Raw genomic sequence first — 23,173 nt, forward strand, 5'->3', positions numbered from 1 at the left:
CTGAGACTAGCAGTTAGTGTAATGGCTATGTCGCAGGACTCCTATGTAGTTGACTACGGTTTGCGTCCCGGACCCAGTGGCTTAAAAACTCACGCCAGGTGCGTGTGCATGTGTGCCCAAGATCCTGAGAGGAGAATGGAGGAGAAGGGATTGCGGTGTGGCCATCCCACTTGGGGGGTGATTTCTCGCTTTCTGTCTCTGTCTCTCTCTCTCTCTCTGTATGATGAGCACACGCGCCCTATAGCAAAAATCTCTCTCCAAAAAAAAAAAAGAAAAGAAAAACCTATCTCTTCCTCTCCTTCTCTCTTACTCTCTCTTTAAAAAAAAAAAGAATTAACGAACCCTTTCCCCATTCAATTAAGATATCTTTGATGGGACTAGCAGATGGTGGAATGGTTGCAGGATTTCCTTGTAGTCAACCAGTCCAAATCGAATCCTGGACCTGGTGGCTTAAAACTTACACTGGCTGCGTGTGTCTGTACCCCCAGGATCCCAAGAGGAGAATGAAAGAGAAGGGATTATGGTGTGGCCATCTTGCTTGGGGGGAGGTGGGCGGGGATTTCTCCCTTTTTCTTGACAAGCGCATGCGTTTTATCGCAAAAATTTCTCTTAAAAAAAAAAAGATACTGTTGATGCATAAAAATTGTATGTATTATGGTGTACAGTGTGATATTTTACTTAAACATTGTGGAATAATCAAAATCAAGCTGATTAACATGTTTATCACCTCACATAGTTATCATTTTTTTGTGGTGAGACTATATAAAATTATTGTCTTAGCGGTTCTAAAGTATATAATACATTATTATTAACTTTAGTTGTCATGCCCATGTAGTCAATTAGACATAACTTTTAATATTTAGTTATATTTTGACATATGCTGTAAATTTCTGAATGAGTTCCATTAGTATAAGCCATTATTTCCTTGCGTTTATTTTTTAGAGAGATTTTTTTGTTATAGGACATGTGTGCTTGCTGGAGACCCCAGAGAGAAAGTCAGAAATCACCACTAGGGGGAATGGTCATGCTACAGTCCTTTCTTCTTCATTCTCTTGGGATTTTAAGCATGTATGCACAGATGTGCACCTGGGTCTGGGACTTGAACCTTGGTCAGTCATGTGGGAGTCTAGCGCCTTAGCCATTACGCCACCTGCTGGGTCCTCCCTCGTGTTTATTGTTACCTTCTTGTAAAAGGTGTGCTCATGTATTACACCCTTGGTTTTTTGTTTTTTATCTTTTCAATAGTTTTCATTATTATTCGATCTGTAAATTAGGGAGTACCTGGGCCTTAATATACTAAATAAATATTTCTTTTAGAAAGAATTAATTAGGGTTAGGGTTAGAGGTAGAATAGGGAAAACAAGAATAAATTAAAAAGACACTTTGAAAAGTTTTAACCTTTTTACTGACATAGGCTAATAACCGCCCTTTTTTTTTATTATCATCATAATCTTCTTTATGTTACATTGGATTACATATAACTTTACAATAACCGCCCTTTTCATCTCAAAAAATTTATTTAAAGCAGGGACCAGCAGTTAGCATATGGCTGTCACTGGACTCCCATGTAGTCAACTGCGGTTCGAGTCCCAGACCCAGTGGCTTAAACTCACGCCAGGTGCATGTGCGTGCGTGTCCAAGATCCCGAGAGGAGAATGGAGGAGAAGGGATTGCAGCGTGACCATCTCCCCTGGGGGGTGATTTCTCGCTTTCTGTTTCTATGTCTCTCTCTGTCTGTCTGGCGAGCGCATGTGCCCTATAGCAAAAACCTCTTCAGAAAAAAGAAAAAAAAAATATTTAGACCATAGGTGTAAAGTGTTTTTGTCATCGAGATCTTTCATAAGTAGATAAATTTAATATTTAGTTATATTTTGTGACATGTATTGTGAATTTTTAAAAGCGTTATATTAGTATAAACCATTATCCCCTTCTGTTTGTTTATGTTTTAGAGAGAGATTTTTGCTATAGGGCTTAAGGTTTATTTTTTCAGCAAGTTACCTTTTGTAGCCTAATATTTGATAAAGTATGTATTTTCTTTGAGTTTTCATGCAGTGAAAAGTGAGTTTAAGGATAGTAAATAGGGACCAGCAGTTAGCATAATGGCTATGTTACTGAACTCCCACATAGCCGACTACGGTTCGAGTCCCAGACCCAGCGGCTAAAACTCAACGCTGGGCACGTGTGCGTGCATGCCCAAGATCCTGAGAGGAGAATGGAGGAGGAGGGATTGTGGCGTGACCATCCCCCCTAGGGAGGTGATTTCTCGCTTTCTGTCTCTGTGTTTCTCCGTCTTTCTGATGAGTGCACGGGCCCTATATTGAGAGAAAGCAAATATAACTATTAACAACTGGTGTATCTGGATGAAGGATAAAAGAGTGTCCATTATACTCTCCTTTCCACTTTTAATTAAAATAGCAAGTTGGGTATGGAAAAGCTCTTTGTGAGAAGGTAGAAACTAGCTAAACTTCTGGAGGTTTTGAGGCGCACATCACCATGTGAAATATCTGTAATACAGTTTGTGGGAATGAAAAAAAAAGTTTGATTTGCATTAAAAGTTAGAGAAAAATTTTAAATATAGCAAATAAAGCTTGTTTTTTAAGGTTGAATATATGATCAGAAATACAATTTATAGCTAGAATTTTTCTTGGCAGAGAGGGATCTTTGTTTATTAAAATGTGACGTGTAGGGGTCAGATTCATAGTGGTTAAGGCACTAGACTTAAGGCACTAGACTCCCACATGGCAGACTGCAGTTTGAGTCTCAGACCCGGTAGCTTACTTTCTTACATTCCCTCTCTCTGTCTCTCTCTGGTCAAATTAAAAACAAATAATAATAACAAAATTAAATAAATAATTCTTTAAAAAATAAAACATACCGAGATGTCATCAGGGTGTCTTTTTAACACTCAAATCTTCATTAACACTGTGACAAATGTAGCTATTTTTTAATTCACTAAACCAGCTATAACGTGTATTCATGAAGACTAAATGTAGAACTTCCAATATTTTAAAGATCTTCATGTATTGTGAAGTGTCTTTTCTTTTTTTAATTTTATTTAACTTTATTTATTTATTTACTCACTTATTTTTTATTTGACTGAGGGGGGGCAGAGTGACAAAGTAATGCACCAGGTCTGGGTGTTGAACAGTGGTCAGTCATGTGGGATTTCAGTGCCCTTAACCACATGCCACCTGCCATCCCCCCTTTTTAAATTTTATTTAACTTTATTTATTTGCTTATTTTTCATTGTGAAGTATTTTAATTATGAAAAATCTTGCTCCTGAGAACACTGAAATATTAATGTGCAGGGAAAAATCTTTAGTAAACCATCAGGGCTTTCTTGTTATGTTAGTATCAGTGTCCTTCCATATGCATGTGAGCTAATTTGTGTTATAGAAAAATATGTATAATAGTAAAACACATTATATTTCGATTCAGATTTTTTAAGTACTCCTCAGATGTTTCTGATGCATGTCCTAAGAACTAGTATTAACAATAAATATTTTCCACTGAGTTCCTTTCCAGTTAAATGTTTAACATAAAACAAATTGCTTAAGTTTCTACACAGGAAGATCTCCGGCTCTCATCTTGCGGTCTCCCTCTGCACATGGGGTTTGCGTGCTTGCCTGTAATCTGGGCTGATTGAGACTGGGGTAGATTGCAGAGTGAGGACTGTCTGTCTGTCTCTTTGTCTTTCTCTTTCTATAGGACTTAAGGCTGCCAAAGATTGACTTTGTGCTGATACATCTACACTGTAAGAGTGGTATAAGTATCTATGGTCTTTGTGAATATGAAAATTAGTGCTAAAAGACTGTTATTAGAGAAATAGTTCACATAACTCTGTTTTAATTTAATTCATTTATTTATTTTAGAGAGGTTTTTGCTATAGGGCATGTGTGCTTGCTGGTGAGACAGAAATCATCTCCCAGGGGGAGGGCCACGCTGTAATCCTTTTTCCTCCATTCTTCTTTGAACACGCATGCACATGCACCTGGTGTGAGTTTCAAGCTGCTGGTCTGACATTCGAACTGTGGTTGGTGGGAGTTCAGCACTGTAACCACTGTAGCACCTGCTGTCCCAACTCTGCTGTTTTAAAATTGACTTTAGTTAAGAAAATCTTGATGCTAACTTTGGCCGTTAGTGAGAAATAAATTGTTGTTCTTGCTTTTCTTTCCTAAAGGATCCAGCATTTGGAGGCAAACATGAAGCTCCATCCTCTCCAATCTCTGGGCAGCCATGTGGAGATGACCAAAATGCCTCACCATCCAAACTTTCAAAGGAAGAGTTAATACAGAGTATGGATCGTGTAGATCGAGAAATTGCAAAAGTAGAACAGCAGATCCTTAAACTGAAAAAGAAGCAAGTAAGTGCTTTTTTTTTTTTTTTCCTTTTTTCTGCTTAATATATTCTAAGAGTACATATTTGTCTCCCTAAAGAAGATAATGTTGAATTTTTTACATGTTGGAACTTTACATACAAGGAATCTTGCTTTGGGTTCCAGATGGTGGCACACTGTTATAACATGATGTTCACTGAGGTTGAACCCACATAGGAATGTTCTAGGTTCATGTCTGGAGACCTTCCTGAGTATTCTGGGCACATGTGTGTCCCTAATACAGAGCTGGCTGAAGCCAGGTCACAGTATCAAGACCCTATTTAGGGTGCTATCTCTCTCTCGCTCAAGGAGCAAATAAACTTAAAAAAAAAAAAAAAAGAATCATTTTATGTATTTTCTTGTTTTGTTTACTGTTAGTTTCCTTAGTTTTATCCACTCAATTCTTCTTCTGTATTGTCTGAATATATAATTGTAGATAGCAAAATTTGTTCATTCTAGGTTTTATTTTTTTTGAGAGGTTTTTGCTATAGGGCGCGTGTGCTCACCAGACAGACAGAGAGAGAGAGAGAGACAGAAAGCGAGAAAACACCCCCCGGGGGGGATGGCCACGCCACAGTCCCTCCTCCTCCGTTCTCCTCTCGGGATCTTGGGCTCGCATGCACACGCGCCCAGCGTGAGTTTTAAGCCACCGGGTCCGGGACACAAACCGTGGTCGACTACATGGGAGTCCAGCGACATAGCCATTACGCCAACTGCTGGTCCCCATTCTAGTTTTGATGTTTAGATTTTTTTTCTAGTTTTTTTTGGCTGTTTCAAACATTAGTTCTGTTTCTGTGTAAAGACAGTTTCTAGGGCATATGCCCAGAAATGGCATTTCTTGGCCTGAGGTTACACACGTCTCCAGGTATATTAGATGATACCAAATCTGCTGAAATGGGCGCACCATTTTATATTTCCACTGGTAGCATTTAGAGTACTAGTTTGTGCACATCCTTGCCTTGATTTTTTTCCAAGTAGATATAAAATGACTCTCAGTGATTGTTTTAAAGTTTACTTATTTATTATTTATTTGTATATCTTGTCTAGAGAGATGTTCATTCAGATCTTTTGCATGTTATTTAATTGGGTTGTCTTTCTGTTGCTGACTAGTATGAAATCTTTATAAATATTCTGAATCCTAGATGCTGGGGAACCAAAATATACAACCTGAAAATACATTTCTTCAGCTTATTTTGAGAATACTATTCAGAGTGGCTGCAGGCAGAGGAATTTAATTTTTTTTCTTTTTTCTTTTTTTTTAAAGTTAACTTTTTGTAGGACCAGCAGATGGCATAATGGTTATGTGACTGGACTCCCACGTAGTCGATTGCAGTTTGAGTTCCAGACCCGCCAACTTAGAACTCTTGCCGGAGCTGGGGCCAGCAGATGGCATAATCGTTATATCTCTGGACTCCCATGTAGTTGACTGAGGTTCAAGTCCCCAGCCAGTGGCTTAAATCTCATGCTGGGCGTTGTGTATGCCCAAAATCTCAAGAGGGGAATGGAGAAGGTATTGCAGTGTGGCCATCTCCCCCGGGGAGTGATTTCTCCTTTTACGTCTTGCTCTGCCTTTCTAGCAAGCACATGTACCCTGTAGTAAAAATATCTCTTAAAAAAAAAAAGGCAAAAACAAAACTCACACTGGACACATGTGCGTGTGTGCCCAAAACCCTTAGAGGAGAAGGGATTGTGGCATCCATTGCAGCATCTCATCAGATATGTGACTTATAGATACTTTCTTGTTTTCTGTAGATTGTCTTTTCATTTTCCTGTTAGTAGACTTTTTGATGTATACGTGTTTTTCTTTTTTTTTTTTTTTTGGTCACTTTGTGCTTTTGTTGTCATATCTAAGAACCATTGCCTAACACAAAGGTCACAGAGATTGACACTTTAATATTTTTTCTACGAATTGTATTGTTTTATTTCTTAATGGAAATCGCTTTCTATCTCTTGGTCTTCTTGGTGAATGCACATGTCCTATAGCAAAAGTCTCTCCTAAAAAAATAATAAAGTTAACTTTTTGTAAAGTTAAAAAAAAAAATTAAGATTTTTGCCATAGGGTGTGTACCCTTGCTAGAGAAAGACAGTGAGAGGGAACGTGATATATCACCCTGCTAAGGGGTATGGCCGCACTGTAGTCCCTTCTCAAAAAAAAAAAAAAAGAAAATTCTCTTTTCTTCCTAAGTGTGTAAAGGTTTTAATCATGGAAGAATGTTGAATTTTATTGAATACTTTTTCCATGTGTTTGCTGATGAGTTTTTCTTTTTTTAGACTGTAAATTTAATGAATTACTTTACTTGTTTTTCTAGCATTAGATCATCTGTTCATTTTTAGGTCTGACCTTAATGGTAATTTTTTTTTTTTAAAATAAATTGCTGGATTTGATTTAGCAATATTATTTTGGGATTTTTTTTTCTTTTTTTTTTTTTTTTTTTGGAGAGGTTTTTTGCTATAGGGCGTGTGCGCTCGCCAGAAAGAGAGAGACAGGGAGACAGAAAGAAGTGAGAAATCACCCCCCGGGGAGGGTGGCCATGCCACAATTCCTTCTCCTCCATTCTCCTCGGGATCTTAGGTACACATGCACACGTGCCCGGTGTGAGTTTTAGCTACCGAGCCCAGGATTCGAACCTCAGTCAACTACATTGGAGTCCAGTGAAATAGCCATTACTCTAACTGTTGGTCCCAGGGATTTTTTATCTGAGATGTAGATCACCCTGTAATGATCTTTTTTGGACTATTCTTGTCCAGTTGGATAATAAATAATGCTAATGTTATAACATTTCTATTATATAAAGTCCCAAACAGTTTAACATTGTTATTGTCTGTGCCTTGAGTGTTTCTCAGAACTTAAATTCTGATAGAATTGGCTGGATCTAGTGGAGATTTTATTGATGTAGTTTTGTTTAGTTCTTTCTGATTTTTGCCATAGGGCATGTGTGCTCACTAGAGGAGCTAGACAGAGAGAGGGAAAGTGAGAAATCACCCCTCAAGGGGATGGCCATACAGCAGTTCCTTCTCCCCCATTCTCTCAGAATTTTGAGCATGCACACAGATGTGCCCTGTGCCCTGTGTGTTTCTCAAGCTATTGGGTCCACTACTGGAACCAAAGAGTTTGCCACATGGGATCCAGCACCTTAACCACCACTCTGCCTGTTGGCCTCTTGGTGCAGGTATTTTTAACTAGTGATTCACCGTTTTTTGTTTTTTTTTTCCTGTCTTTTTTTTCTTTCTTTCTTTTCTTTTCTTTTCTTTTTTTTTTTTTTTTTTTTTTTTTTTTCCTTTGCCACAACATGCATGAGCTAGCTATTGGAGTGGGGGAGAGAAAGAAAGTGAGAAATGATTCCCCAGGGAGGATGGCCACATCACAATCCCTTCTCCATTCTCCTCTTGAAATTTTGGCACGCACGCACATGCACTGGGCACATTTTTCAAGCCACCAGGTCTGGGACTCGAAACATGCAAATAGCCATGTGGGACCCAACTTCCTTATCCATTACTCCTCTTCAGGTTTTTTTTCTTTTTTCTTTTTTTAAATTGAGTTCAATTTCTTCTTCCTTTTTTTTTTTTTGGAGAGGTTTTTGCTATAGCGTGCTTACACTCACCAGAAAGACAGAGAGACAGAAAGCGAGAAATCACCCCCAGGGGGGATGGCCATGCCACAGTCCCTTTTCCTCCATTCTCCTCTCGGGATCTTGGACACGTACGCACACGCAACCGGCGTGAGTTTTAAGCCACTGGGTCTGGGACACTAACCGTGGTCGACTACATGGGAGTCCAGCGACATAGCCGTTATGTTAATTGCTGGTCCCAGTTCAATTTCTTCTTGAAAGAAGCTTTATTTAACCTCATTTTTGGCAATATAATTATATCTTCTATATCCTAAGTTTCTGCTGCTTGTTTCCTTTCTTTGGTTTTATAGTTTGTTTTTTTTTTTTTTTTTTTGAGAGGTTTTTGCTATAGGGCGCGTGCGCTCGCCAGACAGAGAGAGACAGAGAGACAGAAAGCAGGAAATCACCCCCCAGGGGGGATGGCCACGCCGCAATCCCTTCTCCTCCATTCTCCTCTCAGGATCTTGGGCACACACACACACACGCGCCCGGCGTGAGTTTAAGCCACCGGGTCCGGGACTCGAACCATGGTCGACTACGTGGGAGTCCAGTGACATAGCCATTACGCTAACTGCTGGTCCCTGGTTTTATAGTTTTAATGAAAGTTTTTATAACTTTATAACTTGGAACATTAATTTTTTTTTAGCTTTTTTCTTCTCTTTTGACCACACCGGACATGTTTTAATTTGTACTGTTTTCTGTTGTCCATTGTAATTTGCGTGCATGTATATGTGGTGTTTTGTTTTCTTGATTTCTTTTTTCTATGTCACAGTCTTGCCTCAGTATCCTTGAGTAACTGGGACCATAGGCATGTGCCATGATGCTGGTTCTCTTAGAGTCCCACTATGTTGCCACACTGGCCACAGCTTGTAGTCCTCTGAGTCTCATTCCTGAGTTTCTGGGAGTGTAGGTGCATGCCACTGTGCCTACCTTTTAGGGAAAGCCAGGAATAGAACCCAGGACTCCTGTGTGGCCTAAGCCTCCTGAGCAGCAGTGGCTGCTACTGTGGCTAGACTGATTCTTTCTTTTTTTGACCTCTGTATTTGAATTGTTTTTTAACTTCTAGGTATACATTTTTTTCCTTGGTTATTTTTGGTCGCTTGATTTCTTTATTGTGGCCAAAGAATGTGGACTGTGTAAATCTTACAAAATTTTTTGTTTTATTTATATTTTTACATGTAATCATTATTCATCTTAACAGGATACAATGTTTTTTTTTAAAGCATGTAGGCATTGCATAGTGAACAAGGTAAAAATATATTATTATATATCAGAAAAGTCATGACACATTTTTGCTTAGAAAAACAAAAATGCGCCATGACTTTTCTGATGACCAAATACGTTATTCTTTACAGATAACGTTCTGTATTTTTATCTGTTAGAGGTCCTTTTCCTGTGCTCCTCCCTCCCATCCCCTGCTTTCTACCTCCTCCTATGCAGTCTCTGGTATCTACACTTGCCCTCTGTGTTGTTGTATCTTCCAGTCTTTAAGGTTCTGCCATAAAGTACAGACATTCTGTATATATTGAGAGGGGTCATGCATTGTGTCTCTTTCATAGTCTGGCTTGTGAAGGTTTTTTGGATTTTAATTTTTGGCCTACCGTAGTGTTTAGTTTTTGTAAATATCCTGATTATATTGGAAAATAATGTTTTTACTTTTCAGAAATCTAAATATATCTTTAATTTATGTCAGCACCTGATTAATTATCATTTTGATTTTGGATTTGTCCATTTTTTTCTAGGAATTGTCAGGATTTTTTTAACTTAATTTTATTTATTATTTAAAGAAATTTGCTATAGGGCATTTGCACTTGAGAGAGAGAGAGAAAGTGAGAAAGCAAGCCACCAGGTCCGGGACTTGAACTGTAGTTAGTGATGTGGGAGTCCGGTGCCTTAACCACTATGCCATCTGCTGTCTCCTCTAGTACTGCTTTTTACCATAAAAGTTGTTTTGCCTGATAATTAGATAAGTGTTTTGTTGACATTGATTAGTTTATTGGTTTACTTCCTTTTGCTTTCTCTTCCCTTATATTTATGTATCAATAGTATATAGCTGTTTGTTTGTTTATTTTAACTGCCTGGGGACCAGTTTTTCCACAGAATGAATGAGTTTTTTTGTATTGATTATGGTGACTGGTTGATAGCTCAGTTATTTTAAACTATGCTCTGTCCTTTTTTATGCTCATGTTGGTACCCTTATTTGTTTTTTCTTGTCCTTCTTTTGTGCTATTTGTCTTATTTTCTTCTTCCCTACTAGTTTGGCTTTAGTACATAATTTCTTTATTTTCAGTTGTTCTTTAGACATTTTAACATGCCTATATAACTTAGTTATGCCTAAAATTCTTAACATTCTTTTTTAACAGTTTGAGGGCACAGTACATATGGATCTCTGTCTTATTTCTCCTCACTCTGACACCATTGTTGTATATTTTAGTTTGTTCTTTAAAAAAAAAAAAAACTGCCGAAGACATTGTTATTTCATATAGTCAATTTTTGTTTAGGCTTACCCATATACTGTCATTTTATTTGTTCATCTTTCTTCTTACAACTCAGATCTTTTGTCTTGGGGAGCACTCTTCTGCTTGAACAATATCCTTTAATCCTTTAGGTCTGCCATTTAGCAAATTTAATATTTGTTTGCCTTTTGTGACTTAAATGTTGCCATCTATTGACACCTATTTATTGTGAGTATTTTTTAATTTGGTAATGGACTATTTCTTTCTGGCTTCTATTTTTTTGGGGGGGGGAGGTTTTTGCTATATGGTGTGTGTGCTTGCCAGACAGACAGAAACAGACAGAAAGTGAGAAATCATCCCCTGGGGGGATGGCCACACCGTAATCCCTTCTCCTCCATTCTCCTCTTGGGATCTTGGACAAGCACACAACATGTGCCTGGCATGAGTTTTAAGCCACCAGGTCCAGGACTCAAACCTCAGTTGACTACATGGGAGTCCAGTGACATAGACCATTACGCTAGCTTCTGGTCCCATGGCTCCTATTGTTAGGACATTGGTGCTTAGTTTAATTTTTATTCTTTTGTGTATCTACATTTCTTTCTCTCTCTTTTTTTTTTTTCTTTTGCTATAGGACGTGTGTGCTCACCAGATAGACAGAGAGAGACAGAGAGACAAAGTGAAAAATCATCCCCCCAGGGGGATGGCCACACTGAGTCCCTTCTTCTCCATTCTCGTGGGATCTTGGGCATGCACGCACATGCGCCCAGCATGAATTTAAGTCACTGGGTCTGGGACTCGAACTGCGGTCAGCTACATGAGAGTCCAGTGACATAGCCATTATGCAAACTGCAGGTCCCGCCATTATCTTTTTTATAGAACCCTTTCTCTAGCAAGTTATCTCCTGAAATTTCAGTTAGATTTAACATCACTTTTGCCTTCTCTTGTCTCTTAAGTGCTCCTCTTTCCATTCTCTTACTTGTTTGGTCTTCATTTCGAACAATTTATTTAATCTGCCCTCCAGCTTACATGTCTTTTCAATTATGTTTAATCTGTTGTCAAATCTATTTATTTTTATTTCTGGAATTTTTGACTTAGCTTGTTTTCAAATCTGCTCTTTTTAAGAATACTCTCTTGCTTTTGTTGTATCATGTTAAATTTTAATAATATCCCTGGCAATTCTACTAAATCTTTGTATATCTGACCCTGCTGGGCCTCTCCTCTTTTCTTTTCTTTACTTTTTGGCTTTAGTTTTCTTACTTGTAAAATGGTGATAATACTGCTAATAACACCAACTGAATCACAATTGTTTTATGAGTTAAGGAATCTATTGCTTAGTATGTGGCACATAGGAAATGTTCAATAACATGTAACTCGTTATTATAATTAGAAATAATGAGATGCAGCCACTCCTCATTTAATGACTTACCTGTTTAATGGCTACTCAGACTTATAACTAGTTCTTCAGTTTTCCAGAATGTGAACTCTCTCCTCAGTGTTTGTGAGTCTTGGGAATCCCTTTCTCAGTCTTTGTCTTGTTTTCACAGTTGGTTAATATTTGCTACATGAAGCGCACCGTCATACTAGAGTACATATTTCATTTATAAGTTTGTACTACCCCTACTAGTATTCAGAATAAATAAAAACGATTACACTGGATTTATATTATTGTGTTGTGGTGTGTCTTGTTGCTTTCTAGCACTCACCTAAGGTATGCTCTTTGTATGGATAGAATTACATTATTCCAGTGTGGTGATATCTGCTCAAAAATATATACCCTGTGGCACCACAGCACACCATAAGGCATCCACCTTCAGCTCTCCACTTACAAACCAATTCACTGAACAGCATAGTTAAAGAAACAGATTTGGTCATTAAGTGAGGAGTGTCTGTATATTATATGACCATATATATAAGGAGCAACAAATTTTGATGATGAGTATAAAAAATAAGTAGAATAAATAAAGAAATATACCATAGCTGGATAGAAACATAGTATTAATAGTGTTTTTTGTTTGTTTGCTTATATTGGGGAGTTTTTTGCCATAGGGTGCCATGTGCTTGCTGGAGAGACAGAGAAACAGAAAGCAAAAAAATCACCACTACCACCTCCCTCCCAGGGATGACTGTGCCTCAGTTCCTTTTCCTCTTGGGATTTTGGGCATGCTCACGCACCAAGTATGAGTTGCAAGCTGCCAGGTCCAGGACTTGAACTGTGGTCGACCATGTGGGAGTCCAGCTCCTTAACTGCTGTGCCACCTGCTGGCCCCATATGTGTACTCACTTTATATTTAAATTATATTTTATACAGTTTCAATAAAAATTCCAATTAAATTTATTTTTATTGTGTGTGTGTTATATTTTTAAAATTTTGCTTGAGGGCACATGTGCTTGCCAGACAGAGGGGAGGAGGAGTAAGAAAGCACTTTCCCTCCACTGGGGATGGTCACGTTACAGTCTTTCCTCTGGTCTTGGTCTCCCTTTCAGGATTTTTGGGCTTGCCTCCACATGTGCCCATCATACATATATATATATATTTTTTTTTTTTGAGAGGTTTTTGCTATAGGGTGCGTGCGCTTGCCAGACAGACAGAGAGAGACAGAGAGATAGAAAGCGAGAAATCACCCCCCAGAGGGGATGGCCACGCCGCAATTGCTTTTCCTCCATTCTGGCTGACCAGGGTTCAAGTCCTGAATCTGGTGGCTTGCTTTCTCACTTTCTCTCTCTCATTCTCATCCTCTGTCTCTCTCTAGTCAAATTAAAAAAAAAAAAAAAAAAGAATAAATAAAAAAAATTAAAAAAAAAAAAGAATTAACCCTCAAATTCCTTTCTACTGTATTCTTGCCACCAGACATTAACATAGACTGTGTGTCAGTAACATACAAATTGTTTGTCCAGTGCCATTAGAAGTCATTGTACTGGGCACATGTGTGTGTGCGCGCCCAAGATCCCGAGAGGAGAATGGAGGAGAAGAGATTGCTGCATGGCCATGCCCCTTGGAGGGTGATTCCTTGCTTTCTGTCTGTCTCTGTCTTTCTGGCAAGTGCATGTGCCTTATAGCAAAAACCTCTCAAAAAAAAAAGTCATTGTGATAGAGGTATCTAGTGTACCTTTAAGTTTAATTTCTTGTATTATTTTGCTTTAAATTGATTACAATTAAAACATAAAAGGATATTTCTCCAGGTCTGTCTGTCTTTTTGTGGATGACCTGTGTTGTTTACTTATTGGTTAAAATACATCAAATTGTTTTTCTTTGAGCCCTTGGATCCATGAGATTCTTGTAGATTAAATCCTTACCCTGCAGAATCAACAAGCAGTTCTCAGTAGCATGTGTTATCTCTGGTGATTAATTACTGGTGGGAGTGACGTGCAGCAGATGCCTGACTCTCTCTTTCTTGGTCTCTTAGCAACAGCTCGAAGAAGAAGCAGCTAAACCCCCTGAGCCTGAGAAGCCTGTGTCCCCTCCTCCTGTGGAGCAGAAACACCGTAGTATTGTCCAGATTATTTATGATGAGAATCGGGTAAGCTCATATCATCTCTGCCAGCACAGGTTTTAAAATCCACTCGACCACCTTTGCTAGTTCTGAATGTGTTCTGTTATAATATTATTCTATTACAACCCAATTTCTGTTAAAATTTTTCATGTTCATAAAATTTGCTTGGCATAAGCTAAGTATTCTTTCTTTGTATATTGAAAGAAAGTTGACACTTGTTACCTTCAATTATTCAATATTTGTTTTATATTACTATTATATATTATTATTATTCAGTGAGTAGAATTTTATCAGTTGATTCTCCTGTTATATAAATCTGGCAAACAAATTTTGCAGCACATAATATAAAACAGCCATTTTATAGTTTTTCATTTTATAAAGGTTTCTTTTTTTTTTTTTTTTTTTTGAGAGGTGTTTTTTGTTTTTTGTTTTTGTTTTTGCTATAGGGCGCATGCATTCACCAGACAGAGAGATAGAAAGTGAGAAATCACCCCCCAGGGGGGATGGCCACGCCGCAATCCCTTCTCCTCCATTCTCCTCTCGGGATCTTGGGCATGCACACACACGCTCCCCGGCGTGAGTTTTAAGCCATCGGGTCCAGGACGCGAACCGCAGTCGACTACATGGGAGTCCAGCGACATAGCCATTACGCTAACTGCTGGTCCCTATAAAGGGTTCTTAATGCTGAATACGGATACAGTCCAGCAGAGATAGGTCACTGGATGTGAAAATGAACTTCATTATCAGCTTCAGAATTGATAGCTGTGTCATGGTTTGAACTTTAGTTACAAAGTTCAGGGTAGATGTTTAGGTAGACTGTGCTTTTTTTAGGTTGATTAAAATAATCTCTTTCATATTGTTAATAAAAAAAATGTTTACGGATTTTGGGAAGCTGAGTCTCAATTCTGTGAATCAGTTTTGTAATGTCAGTTAGTTTTTGGCCAGAAACCAGCCAAGGAACTAGCAGTTAAAGGTAAATTGATCTTACTTCAGTATAAACAAAACAATTCAATAGAGCTGCTAAACAGTGGACTTCCAGAAGTCCTTAATCCAAATAATGCATATATTTGTGTGTGTGTATACACGCACACGTATCACACACACATATGTGTGTGTGTGTGTGTGTGTGTGTGTATATATATATATATATATATGTATTTTTATATATGAAAATGTTTATATGTACTACTGGTTATCGCCTGGATAGTAGTATGTTCATTTCTTAATGGTTTTTATAACAGAGTAATCACAAGTATAGTGGCTTAAAACAACACAAGTTTTTTTTTTTTTCTTTTTAATCCTACAGTTCTAAAATGAATTTCGCTGGGCTAAAATCAAGATATCATCCAGGCTGTATTCCTTTCTGGGATGTTGGGGGACAGTCTGGCTTTTTTCCCTGTCCGGATTTCTTGCTTTCTGTCTCTGTCTCTTTCTCTTTGCCAGCACACACACCCTATAACAAAAATCTCTCTTTAAAAAAGACAGACAGTGGTGAGCAGTAAAAATATAGGCAAATAAAACTATTTGCTTGGGCAGATTTAAAATTAGGCCAGTTTATTGAACAGCTAGAACAATCTACATGAAGATAAATCCTTCACTTGTTCACTTGTTTAAGAGAAACTAGAAATCTGAGATGTGAAATCTCCTGGTCTTTTTTTTTTTAAGAGTTAGAGTGTATGTGCTCACTAGAGACAGAGAGACAGAAAGCGAGAAATCACCCCTTAGGGGAACTGGCCCGGCCACAATCCCTTCTCCATTTTCCTCTCAGGGTTTTGGGCACACACGCACATGCACGTGGCGTGAGTTTTAAGCCACTGAGTGCAGTATCAAACCGTGGTTGACTACGTGGGAGTCCAGTGATGTAGCCATTATGCCATCTACTGGTCCTTGTTCTTTCTCTCTTTCTAACCTGTCCTTCATATTGTGTCACTTCCCATGAGTTTTCAGATAAAATCTTTTGATGATTTTCCACTTCCTACAAAATAGCTCGTGCCTCACTGGGACGTGAGGACCGAAAGTAATGAGCAAGACCTGATAGAGAATTTAGTTTGTGTTTAATTTTTGTGTTTCAGTGTTTTCAGTAATTAGTATAGTAAATGTTTTTTGATATCTTTCGCACTTGAAAACTCCATGCAGAACTCTTTGTGTTTAGCAGTATTTGGTTTGTTGTCCTGTGAAGAACTACCAAATTTGATATATCTAAGTTAGACTTTCTTCTTATAGTGAAGATGATTTTTAACTCATAGTAACTGTACAAGTAGTGTTTTCTTTTTTACATAACTGTCACTTGTCATTTGTAGCTGTTGTACATGTGCAGTTTCCTGATTATAGTGGGGGTTCCTGGAAGGGGTGGGGGAGCCCAGAACACAGTCTGGCTCACTGCTTACTCTGTAGTTTCTCTTCTGCCCCTCCATGCTGCCTTTTGTTAGGTCTGCAGTGTCTCTAGCTTTATTTATATATTTTCAAATTGTCAATTGCTGGAGAGGCTGTGCACTCGCCAGATATAGAAGGAGAGAACACTCCTTAATGGGGCAGGATCACGTCACAATCTCTTCTCTGTTTCTTCATTCTGTCGAGATTCTAGGCATGAATGCACACAGGCACACACACCCTTGCGTGTTTCTTCAAGCTGTTTGGGTCAGGATTTAAATTGCAAGTTGGCCTTGTGGGATCCAACTTCCTTAACCACTGGGCTATGGGGCTGGCCCTGCCCCTTGCTTTTCTTAATTAATAGCCTCACCTGTTTTGACACCATAGGCAAGGACAGAGGGGGTAATGACTAAAGCACATCTGCCTCTTTTTCCTTGTTTGGCCACAGCCTACACTGGTTGGAATTAAGCCCAGTGTGGCTTAAGAGATAGGGACTATTATCATGCACATAACTTTTTTTTTAATTTAGAAAGTGAGTGGGAAGAAGAAAACTTCCCAAGAATGACTGTTAATTTTAAAGCTGGCTTCCTGAGAGAAAAGCTGACTTGCATCATATTTAAAGTTCAGACTAAGTTTGTTTAGTCTTTAAACAGACTATTCTAGACGATTAAAAAAAAAAAACAAACTTGTTTGTTTCTTTCATGAGCTAGAGATGGGCAAGTGAATGGGGAAGAGGAGAAAGAGAAAGGCCTGCACCTTCAGCAGGGTCTGACACTGACATCCTCTTTGCAGCCTTTCTAGCGAGCCAGGATGATAGGTATGGCCAACCCCTAACCCTGGTGTGTGCAGGTTTACCTGGGAACTGAACCCTGATCTTCCATATGGCTTCCAGTGTTGCAGAGCATTGCATTACTGCTGCACCACTGTGGCCATTCTTTAGAAGATTTTTAATAGTTTGATTTGCTGTCACCCTGCCTAAATAGTTGTGGGTTCCAAAAATATTTGTAAACACTCTAACTTCAGCATAGTACATAAATTTTTTTTTTTTGAGAGATTTTTGCTATAGGGTGTGTGTGCTCTCCAGAAAAGAGAGAGACAGAGAGACAGAAAGTGAGAAATCACCCCCCGGGGGGATGGCCATGCCACAGTCCCTTCTCCATTCTCCTCTCGGGATCTTGGGCACGCACGCACACATGCCTGGTATGAGTTTAAGCTACCGGGTCCGGGTCTCAAACTGCAGTCGACCACTATGTTGCGGGAGTTCAGCAACATAGCCATTACGCTAACTGCTGGTCCCATAATACATAAACATTATCAATAGAAGGGTGGTTGTTGCAATATATTAGAGGAGTCTTTATATTTTGATTGGATGATTTACAAGAAAATGTGTTTCCAGGACAAAGAAAGGGGTTGATAGAAGAGTATACTTAGTGTCAACAACCCCAATCACCTAGGCCAGCATCCTGGAATTACCTATTTCTCCCCTGACACTCCACACATGTGAGTTAATCAGTGAGGAGCATCAGGCCTAGCTCTGAAATAATGGTCTGATCCATTGCCTCTCTCCTCTCCCTTTGCCTAGCTAGTGCTTACTTTAAGTCTTCATCTCTCATGTCGTTATTGAGTATCTGTCCTTATTGAGTATCATATTTGCGTCACATCACATGATTCTCCAGATAAGACCTTTTGATGATTTTCCACTTTCTACAAAGTGACCCATCCTTTTATTGGTGCTTACATGCCTGCCTGCCTGGCCCTTGTCCTGACTCTCCTTTCACAGGGACATCCTACCATGAACAGTTTTTGGATGTTCCCTTGAACTTGGTGGTACCTTTAACCCATGATGTTTCCTCTGCTTTCAGGCAGCTCAGTATTTTGTCTATTCTGTCAAGCACACTCATTTGAAATCCTGGCTTAACTGTTGTTTTCTCTATGAAGCCTTCAAGACCTGGCATCCTCTGCAGCAAAGACTCATATTTGTTTCCCTAGTGCCTAGCAAGTGTTTGGCACACAGAATTTTCAATATGAGTTTGATGAATTAATTGCTTCTATCTGTATGTAGACTTAGAATAAAAATTGTAACATAAAAATATGAAGGTTTTGGGACCAGAAGATGGCGTAATGGCTACGTCACTAGACTCCCATGTAGTCGACCTCGGTTTGAGTCCTGGACCCAGTGGCTTAAACTCACACCAGGTGTGTGTGCCTGCGTGCCCAAGATCCCGAGAGAACGGAAGAAAAGGAATAGTGGTGTGGTCATCCCCCCTGGGGGGGTGGTGATTTCTTGCTTTCTGTCTCTCTGTCTCTGTCTTTCTGGCGAGTACACGTACCCTGTAGCAAAAACCTATGAAAAAAAAAAAAAAAAAAAAAAGAGAAGAAAAGAAAAAAAAAACCTTCCCCCTCACCACCAAAAAAAAAAAAAGTGAAGGTTTTAAGTTAAAAATTTCTCTAGAGTCAGCAGGTGATGTGGTAGTTGAGGTGCTGGATTCCCACATGGCCTGCTGAGGTTTGAGTCCAGAACCAGTGGCTTGAAAATCACAACAGATAAATAGATAAATAAATCAAAGAAATGTTAAAAATTTTTTTTTTCTCTGCCAAGCTATTGATAGGTCAGTCTGTTCTTAGCAAGGACGATTTCTGTTAGATAGCACTTTGGCCTAGATTATTTTACTTTTGAAAATGACAAGTTAAAAATATGTGTCATGTAACATATATTTACTACTGAGTACTTTGAGTAATTCAAACTTTCTGTTTTCTTTAGATAGGTAGTGACCTTCACTAAGGTAACATAATTTTTAATTATACAATACAATAATGTTTTTATCTCTAGAAAAAAGCAGAAGAAGCTCATAAAATTTTTGAAGGTCTTGGACCAAAAGTTGAACTGGTAAGTAAGCAGTTAATTATTTCACATCCAGTGCTTTTATTGTAACTTCTCTGGGATAAGATGGAATACGATCAGTCTGGGGCTGAGAGGGATGCAGCGGGCAGAGTTAATGATGAAGTTGAAAATAATGATAAAGAAACAGTCACCTCTGTAGAGGCGTCATCCTGAGCATCTTTTTGCCTGAGCTGCTATTTAAGAAGAGAACTAGAAAGCTCTTTGCATCATAATTGTTATGATGATGACAGTCTTACTCTTCCTTTGCCTTTGAAATACAGAATCTATGAATAATTATGTTTACTGTGGGATGCCATGGATTTACAAACTTTCCTGCAAGAGTGGCACTATTAGAGATGGGGTACATAGTTTATTCAGTTAACCCAAAAAAGTCTGGAGATTTTGGTAGGCCACGTTATTGTGTATGTTCATTAATACTTTACCTAGGCTTATATTAAAATACTGTTTCGCTGTCTCTTCTTCATAGACATATGTACCACATTTTATACATAAATATTTGGTTTATTTTATAGCCACTGTATAACCAGCCATCAGATACCAAGGTGTACCATGAGAACATCAAGACGTAAGTATTAATCATCTTTGGAGTTCTTCAGTTAAAGACCATATATTCTATTAAGAAATCATTTTTATGTTATCCACTGACATTATTATAATATAGTGTAGGTGTGTAAAAAAAAAAAAAAAAAGAGAAGAAAAGAAAAGAAAAACCTTCCCCCTCACCACCAAAAAAAAAAAAAGTGAAGGTTTTAAGTTAAAAATTTCTCTAGAGTCAGCAGGTGATGTGGTAGTTGAGGTGCTGGATTCCCACATGGCCTGCTGAGGTTTGAGTCCAGAACCAGTGGCTTGAAAATCACAACAGATAAATAGATAAATAAATCAAAGAAATGTTAAAAATTTTTTTTTTCTCTGCCAAGCTATTGATAGGTCAGTCTGTTCTTAGCAAGGACGATTTCTGTTAGATAGCACTTTGGCCTAGATTATTTTACTTTTGAAAATGACAAGTTAAAAATATGTGTCATGTAACATATATTTACTACTGAGTACTTTGAGTAATTCAAACTTTCTGTTTTCTTTAGATAGGTAGTGACCTTCACTAAGGTAACATAATTTTTAATTATACAATACAATAATGTTTTTATCTCTAGAAAAAAGCAGAAGAAGCTCATAAAATTTTTGAAGGTCTTGGACCAAAAGTTGAACTGGTAAGTAAGCAGTTAATTATTTCACATCCAGTGCTTTTATTGTAACTTCTCTGGGATAAGATGGAATACGATCAGTCTGGGGCTGAGAGGGATGCAGCGGGCAGAGTTAATGATGAAGTTGAAAATAATGATAAAGAAACAGTCACCTCTGTAGAGGCGTCATCCTGAGCATCTTTTTGCCTGAGCTGCTATTTAAGAAGAGAACTAGAAAGCTCTTTGCATCATAATTGTTATGATGATGACAGTCTTACTCTTCCTTTGCCTTTGAAATACAGAATCTATGAATAATTATGTTTACTGTGGGATGCCATGGATTTACAAACTTTCCTGCAAGAGTGGCACTATTAGAGATGGGGTACATAGTTTATTCAGTTAACCCAAAAAAGTCTGGAGATTTTGGTAGGCCACGTTATTGTGTATGTTCATTAATACTTTACCTAGGCTTATATTAAAATACTGTTTCGCTGTCTCTTCTTCATAGACATATGTACCACATTTTATACATAAATATTTGGTTTATTTTATAGCCACTGTATAACCAGCCATCAGATACCAAGGTGTACCATGAGAACATCAAGACGTAAGTATTAATCATCTTTGGAGTTCTTCAGTTAAAGACCATATATTCTATTAAGAAATCATTTTTATGTTATCCACTGACATTATTATAATATAGTGTAGGTGTGTTTTAGCTTTGTGTAATTTGCTGTCGTTTTACTATATGTTATCTTCCTCTGGCTTTTTGGGGGTTGGGGTAACAACTTTGTTTTCCGAGGCCAAAAAATGAAATAAATTATTGCATAAAACTAGCTGGTTTTATAATCTGCTAGTAAAAAAAAAAAGGTGGATACTTAACATTGAAATGGCTTACCTTGAGGCTTGAATTTTTTGCCTCCTGTTTTGTCTTTTTTTCAGTGGAGTACCTGCAAGGCGCATGATGAAGTAAGATAATGAAGCTTTTTCATTTAAGACTAGTGATGACACCGTCCCCCACCAAGCCACATCTGCCATTGCAAAGTAGAAGTGCCACGGATCATTTTATCATTATTCAAAATCCTATTCTAGGGAACTCCCTTCCATGACTCTTGCTAATGACGGTATTTGTAGACCCTTCTGCCATTTACTGTCCTGGTGCCTTGGAAGCGCTCGGTCACCTCATGTGGGTGAGGAGGCTGCTCCAGAATGTAGTTTGCTTGGCCTTGCTCATCCTAGTACCAGGCCTTCATGGATGCACATTTTGGAATAAGAAAATAAGTGAAAAGAAAACCTAATTTCTTTATCTGATTGAAGTGAGAGAGGAAGCTAGATAGGTATCTTTTTTTTTTTTTTAAATTATCATACTTTAAGAGAATTTTCAGTGAATTATTCTTAGTTTGTGACACAAATGTTATATTTCTACTTTATGTGTTTTATTAAATATTACCAGAATCATCATAATTATTTACTACTACAGTTACTAATGAGCGCATTGCTATTTATATCTTTTATTTTTTCCTTTTTTTTTCTTTTTATTTCTGAGTGTGTGCAATAGTTGACTACTTTGCAGAATTGGTGGCAAATATAATTTGCATGGTAGTATGCATGAAAACGATTGAGTTTTGAATAATTACAACTTTTGTTAAATAAGTGGGTTATAATAAAAGTCATATATACTTATGAATTTTTTTCTGTGAGATGCTGCTATGGTCTTGAGAACCCTCAGAAGTAGGTTAGACCAAACTCAAAATATATCTTGTTTTGGAACTGTATAGCTGTTTTTTACATTTTTTAAAAGGAGTCTAGCATATAAAATTTTGTTGGCTACTTTTAATGATTTTCTTTTCCCCCCACAAAGCTTTAGTTATGTTTGTGTTCTGTCTCCCCCCACCCCCAAGTTTAAGCTGGGTAGTAGATCTGTCTGATTTATTTCATGTTATCTACAGTGCCTATTTCATGCTCAACACACTGTCCTGAGATGGGTTTCTGACTGGCTGACATCATTTAGAATCTTAAAAACATTTAAAATTGTATTTATTGGTTGTCATTTGCTTTTGACTAGCACATAATTACAAAGAGATCAGATTGAATACATGGTAACATTCCCACTGTATGTCATCTTTTAAAATACTTTTACTTAGCTGCATGCATTCATATGAATCGTTCATCGTCATTTGCTTTGTATGAAACAGCAAATGTACCTTATAATGATTCTTTTCATCTCTTGGCTACTTTTTCATATAGCCAGCTCCTGATTGTCCATGCTTATTTGAGTGGAGCCAGTGTCACTGTTAGCCCTGAGTGGCAGATAATCCAAAAAATTACTTCTACTTGCCTTGGCTTTGTATTTATATTTGAATAATCAGCTTGAAATCCTTTCTGGAAGTAGGTGGGGTATAAATATTTATATTTGAACCTGCATGTCATTGTTTTGAAGGTCATAGTGCTTCAGATTTAAAAAGTAAAACTGTTACATTAGGATATACAAGAAGATTTCCTGTCTTGTCACATTGCCCTCCATTACTACTTAGAGTGGATTGTGTCATTTCTGTGACTGAAACAAAACTTCTGTTTAAAGCAGAAGTCACTTCTCTCTAAATATGTTGGTAGACATTCCTCTCACAGACGGGAGATCAGCACTTTACCTAAGGTAGGGAGGTAACTTTAAAAGATTTTCTTTCTTTTTACCTCCCTCCTCCACGAGTATGCAAAGATTTTTATATCACCAAAGTTCTTAAGAAGGATAGATAGCTGTGTAATTATAATTTGGAAATAATATATGTCTTATAA

At 37.9% G+C, this 23,173-nt stretch overlaps 1 protein-coding gene and 1 long non-coding RNA gene across 2 annotated transcripts in view; both read left to right on the plus strand.

The window, feature by feature from the left end:
• The window catches only part of NCOR1 (nuclear receptor corepressor 1), a 184,559-nt gene that overhangs the window by 45,101 nt on the left and 116,285 nt on the right, over nucleotides 1-23,173 (plus strand). Inside the window, 4 exon segments of the mRNA XM_014589600.2 lie at nucleotides 4,181-4,363; nucleotides 13,844-13,957; nucleotides 19,131-19,187; nucleotides 19,715-19,767. Coding sequence (XP_014445086.1) covers nucleotides 4,181-4,363; nucleotides 13,844-13,957; nucleotides 19,131-19,187; nucleotides 19,715-19,767 — 407 coding nt within the window.
• On the plus strand, nucleotides 20,315-23,147 carry LOC106735371 (uncharacterized). Its single transcript, XR_001370714.2, has 3 exons — nucleotides 20,315-20,407; nucleotides 20,935-20,987; nucleotides 21,323-23,147. It is a non-coding gene; the product is annotated as an uncharacterized LOC106735371 (long non-coding RNA).

The sequence above is a fragment of the Tupaia chinensis genome, unplaced genomic scaffold, assembly GCF_000334495.1.
Source record: "Tupaia chinensis unplaced genomic scaffold, TupChi_1.0 Scaffold000365_1, whole genome shotgun sequence".
NCBI classification, from domain to species: domain Eukaryota; kingdom Metazoa; phylum Chordata; class Mammalia; order Scandentia; family Tupaiidae; genus Tupaia; species Tupaia belangeri.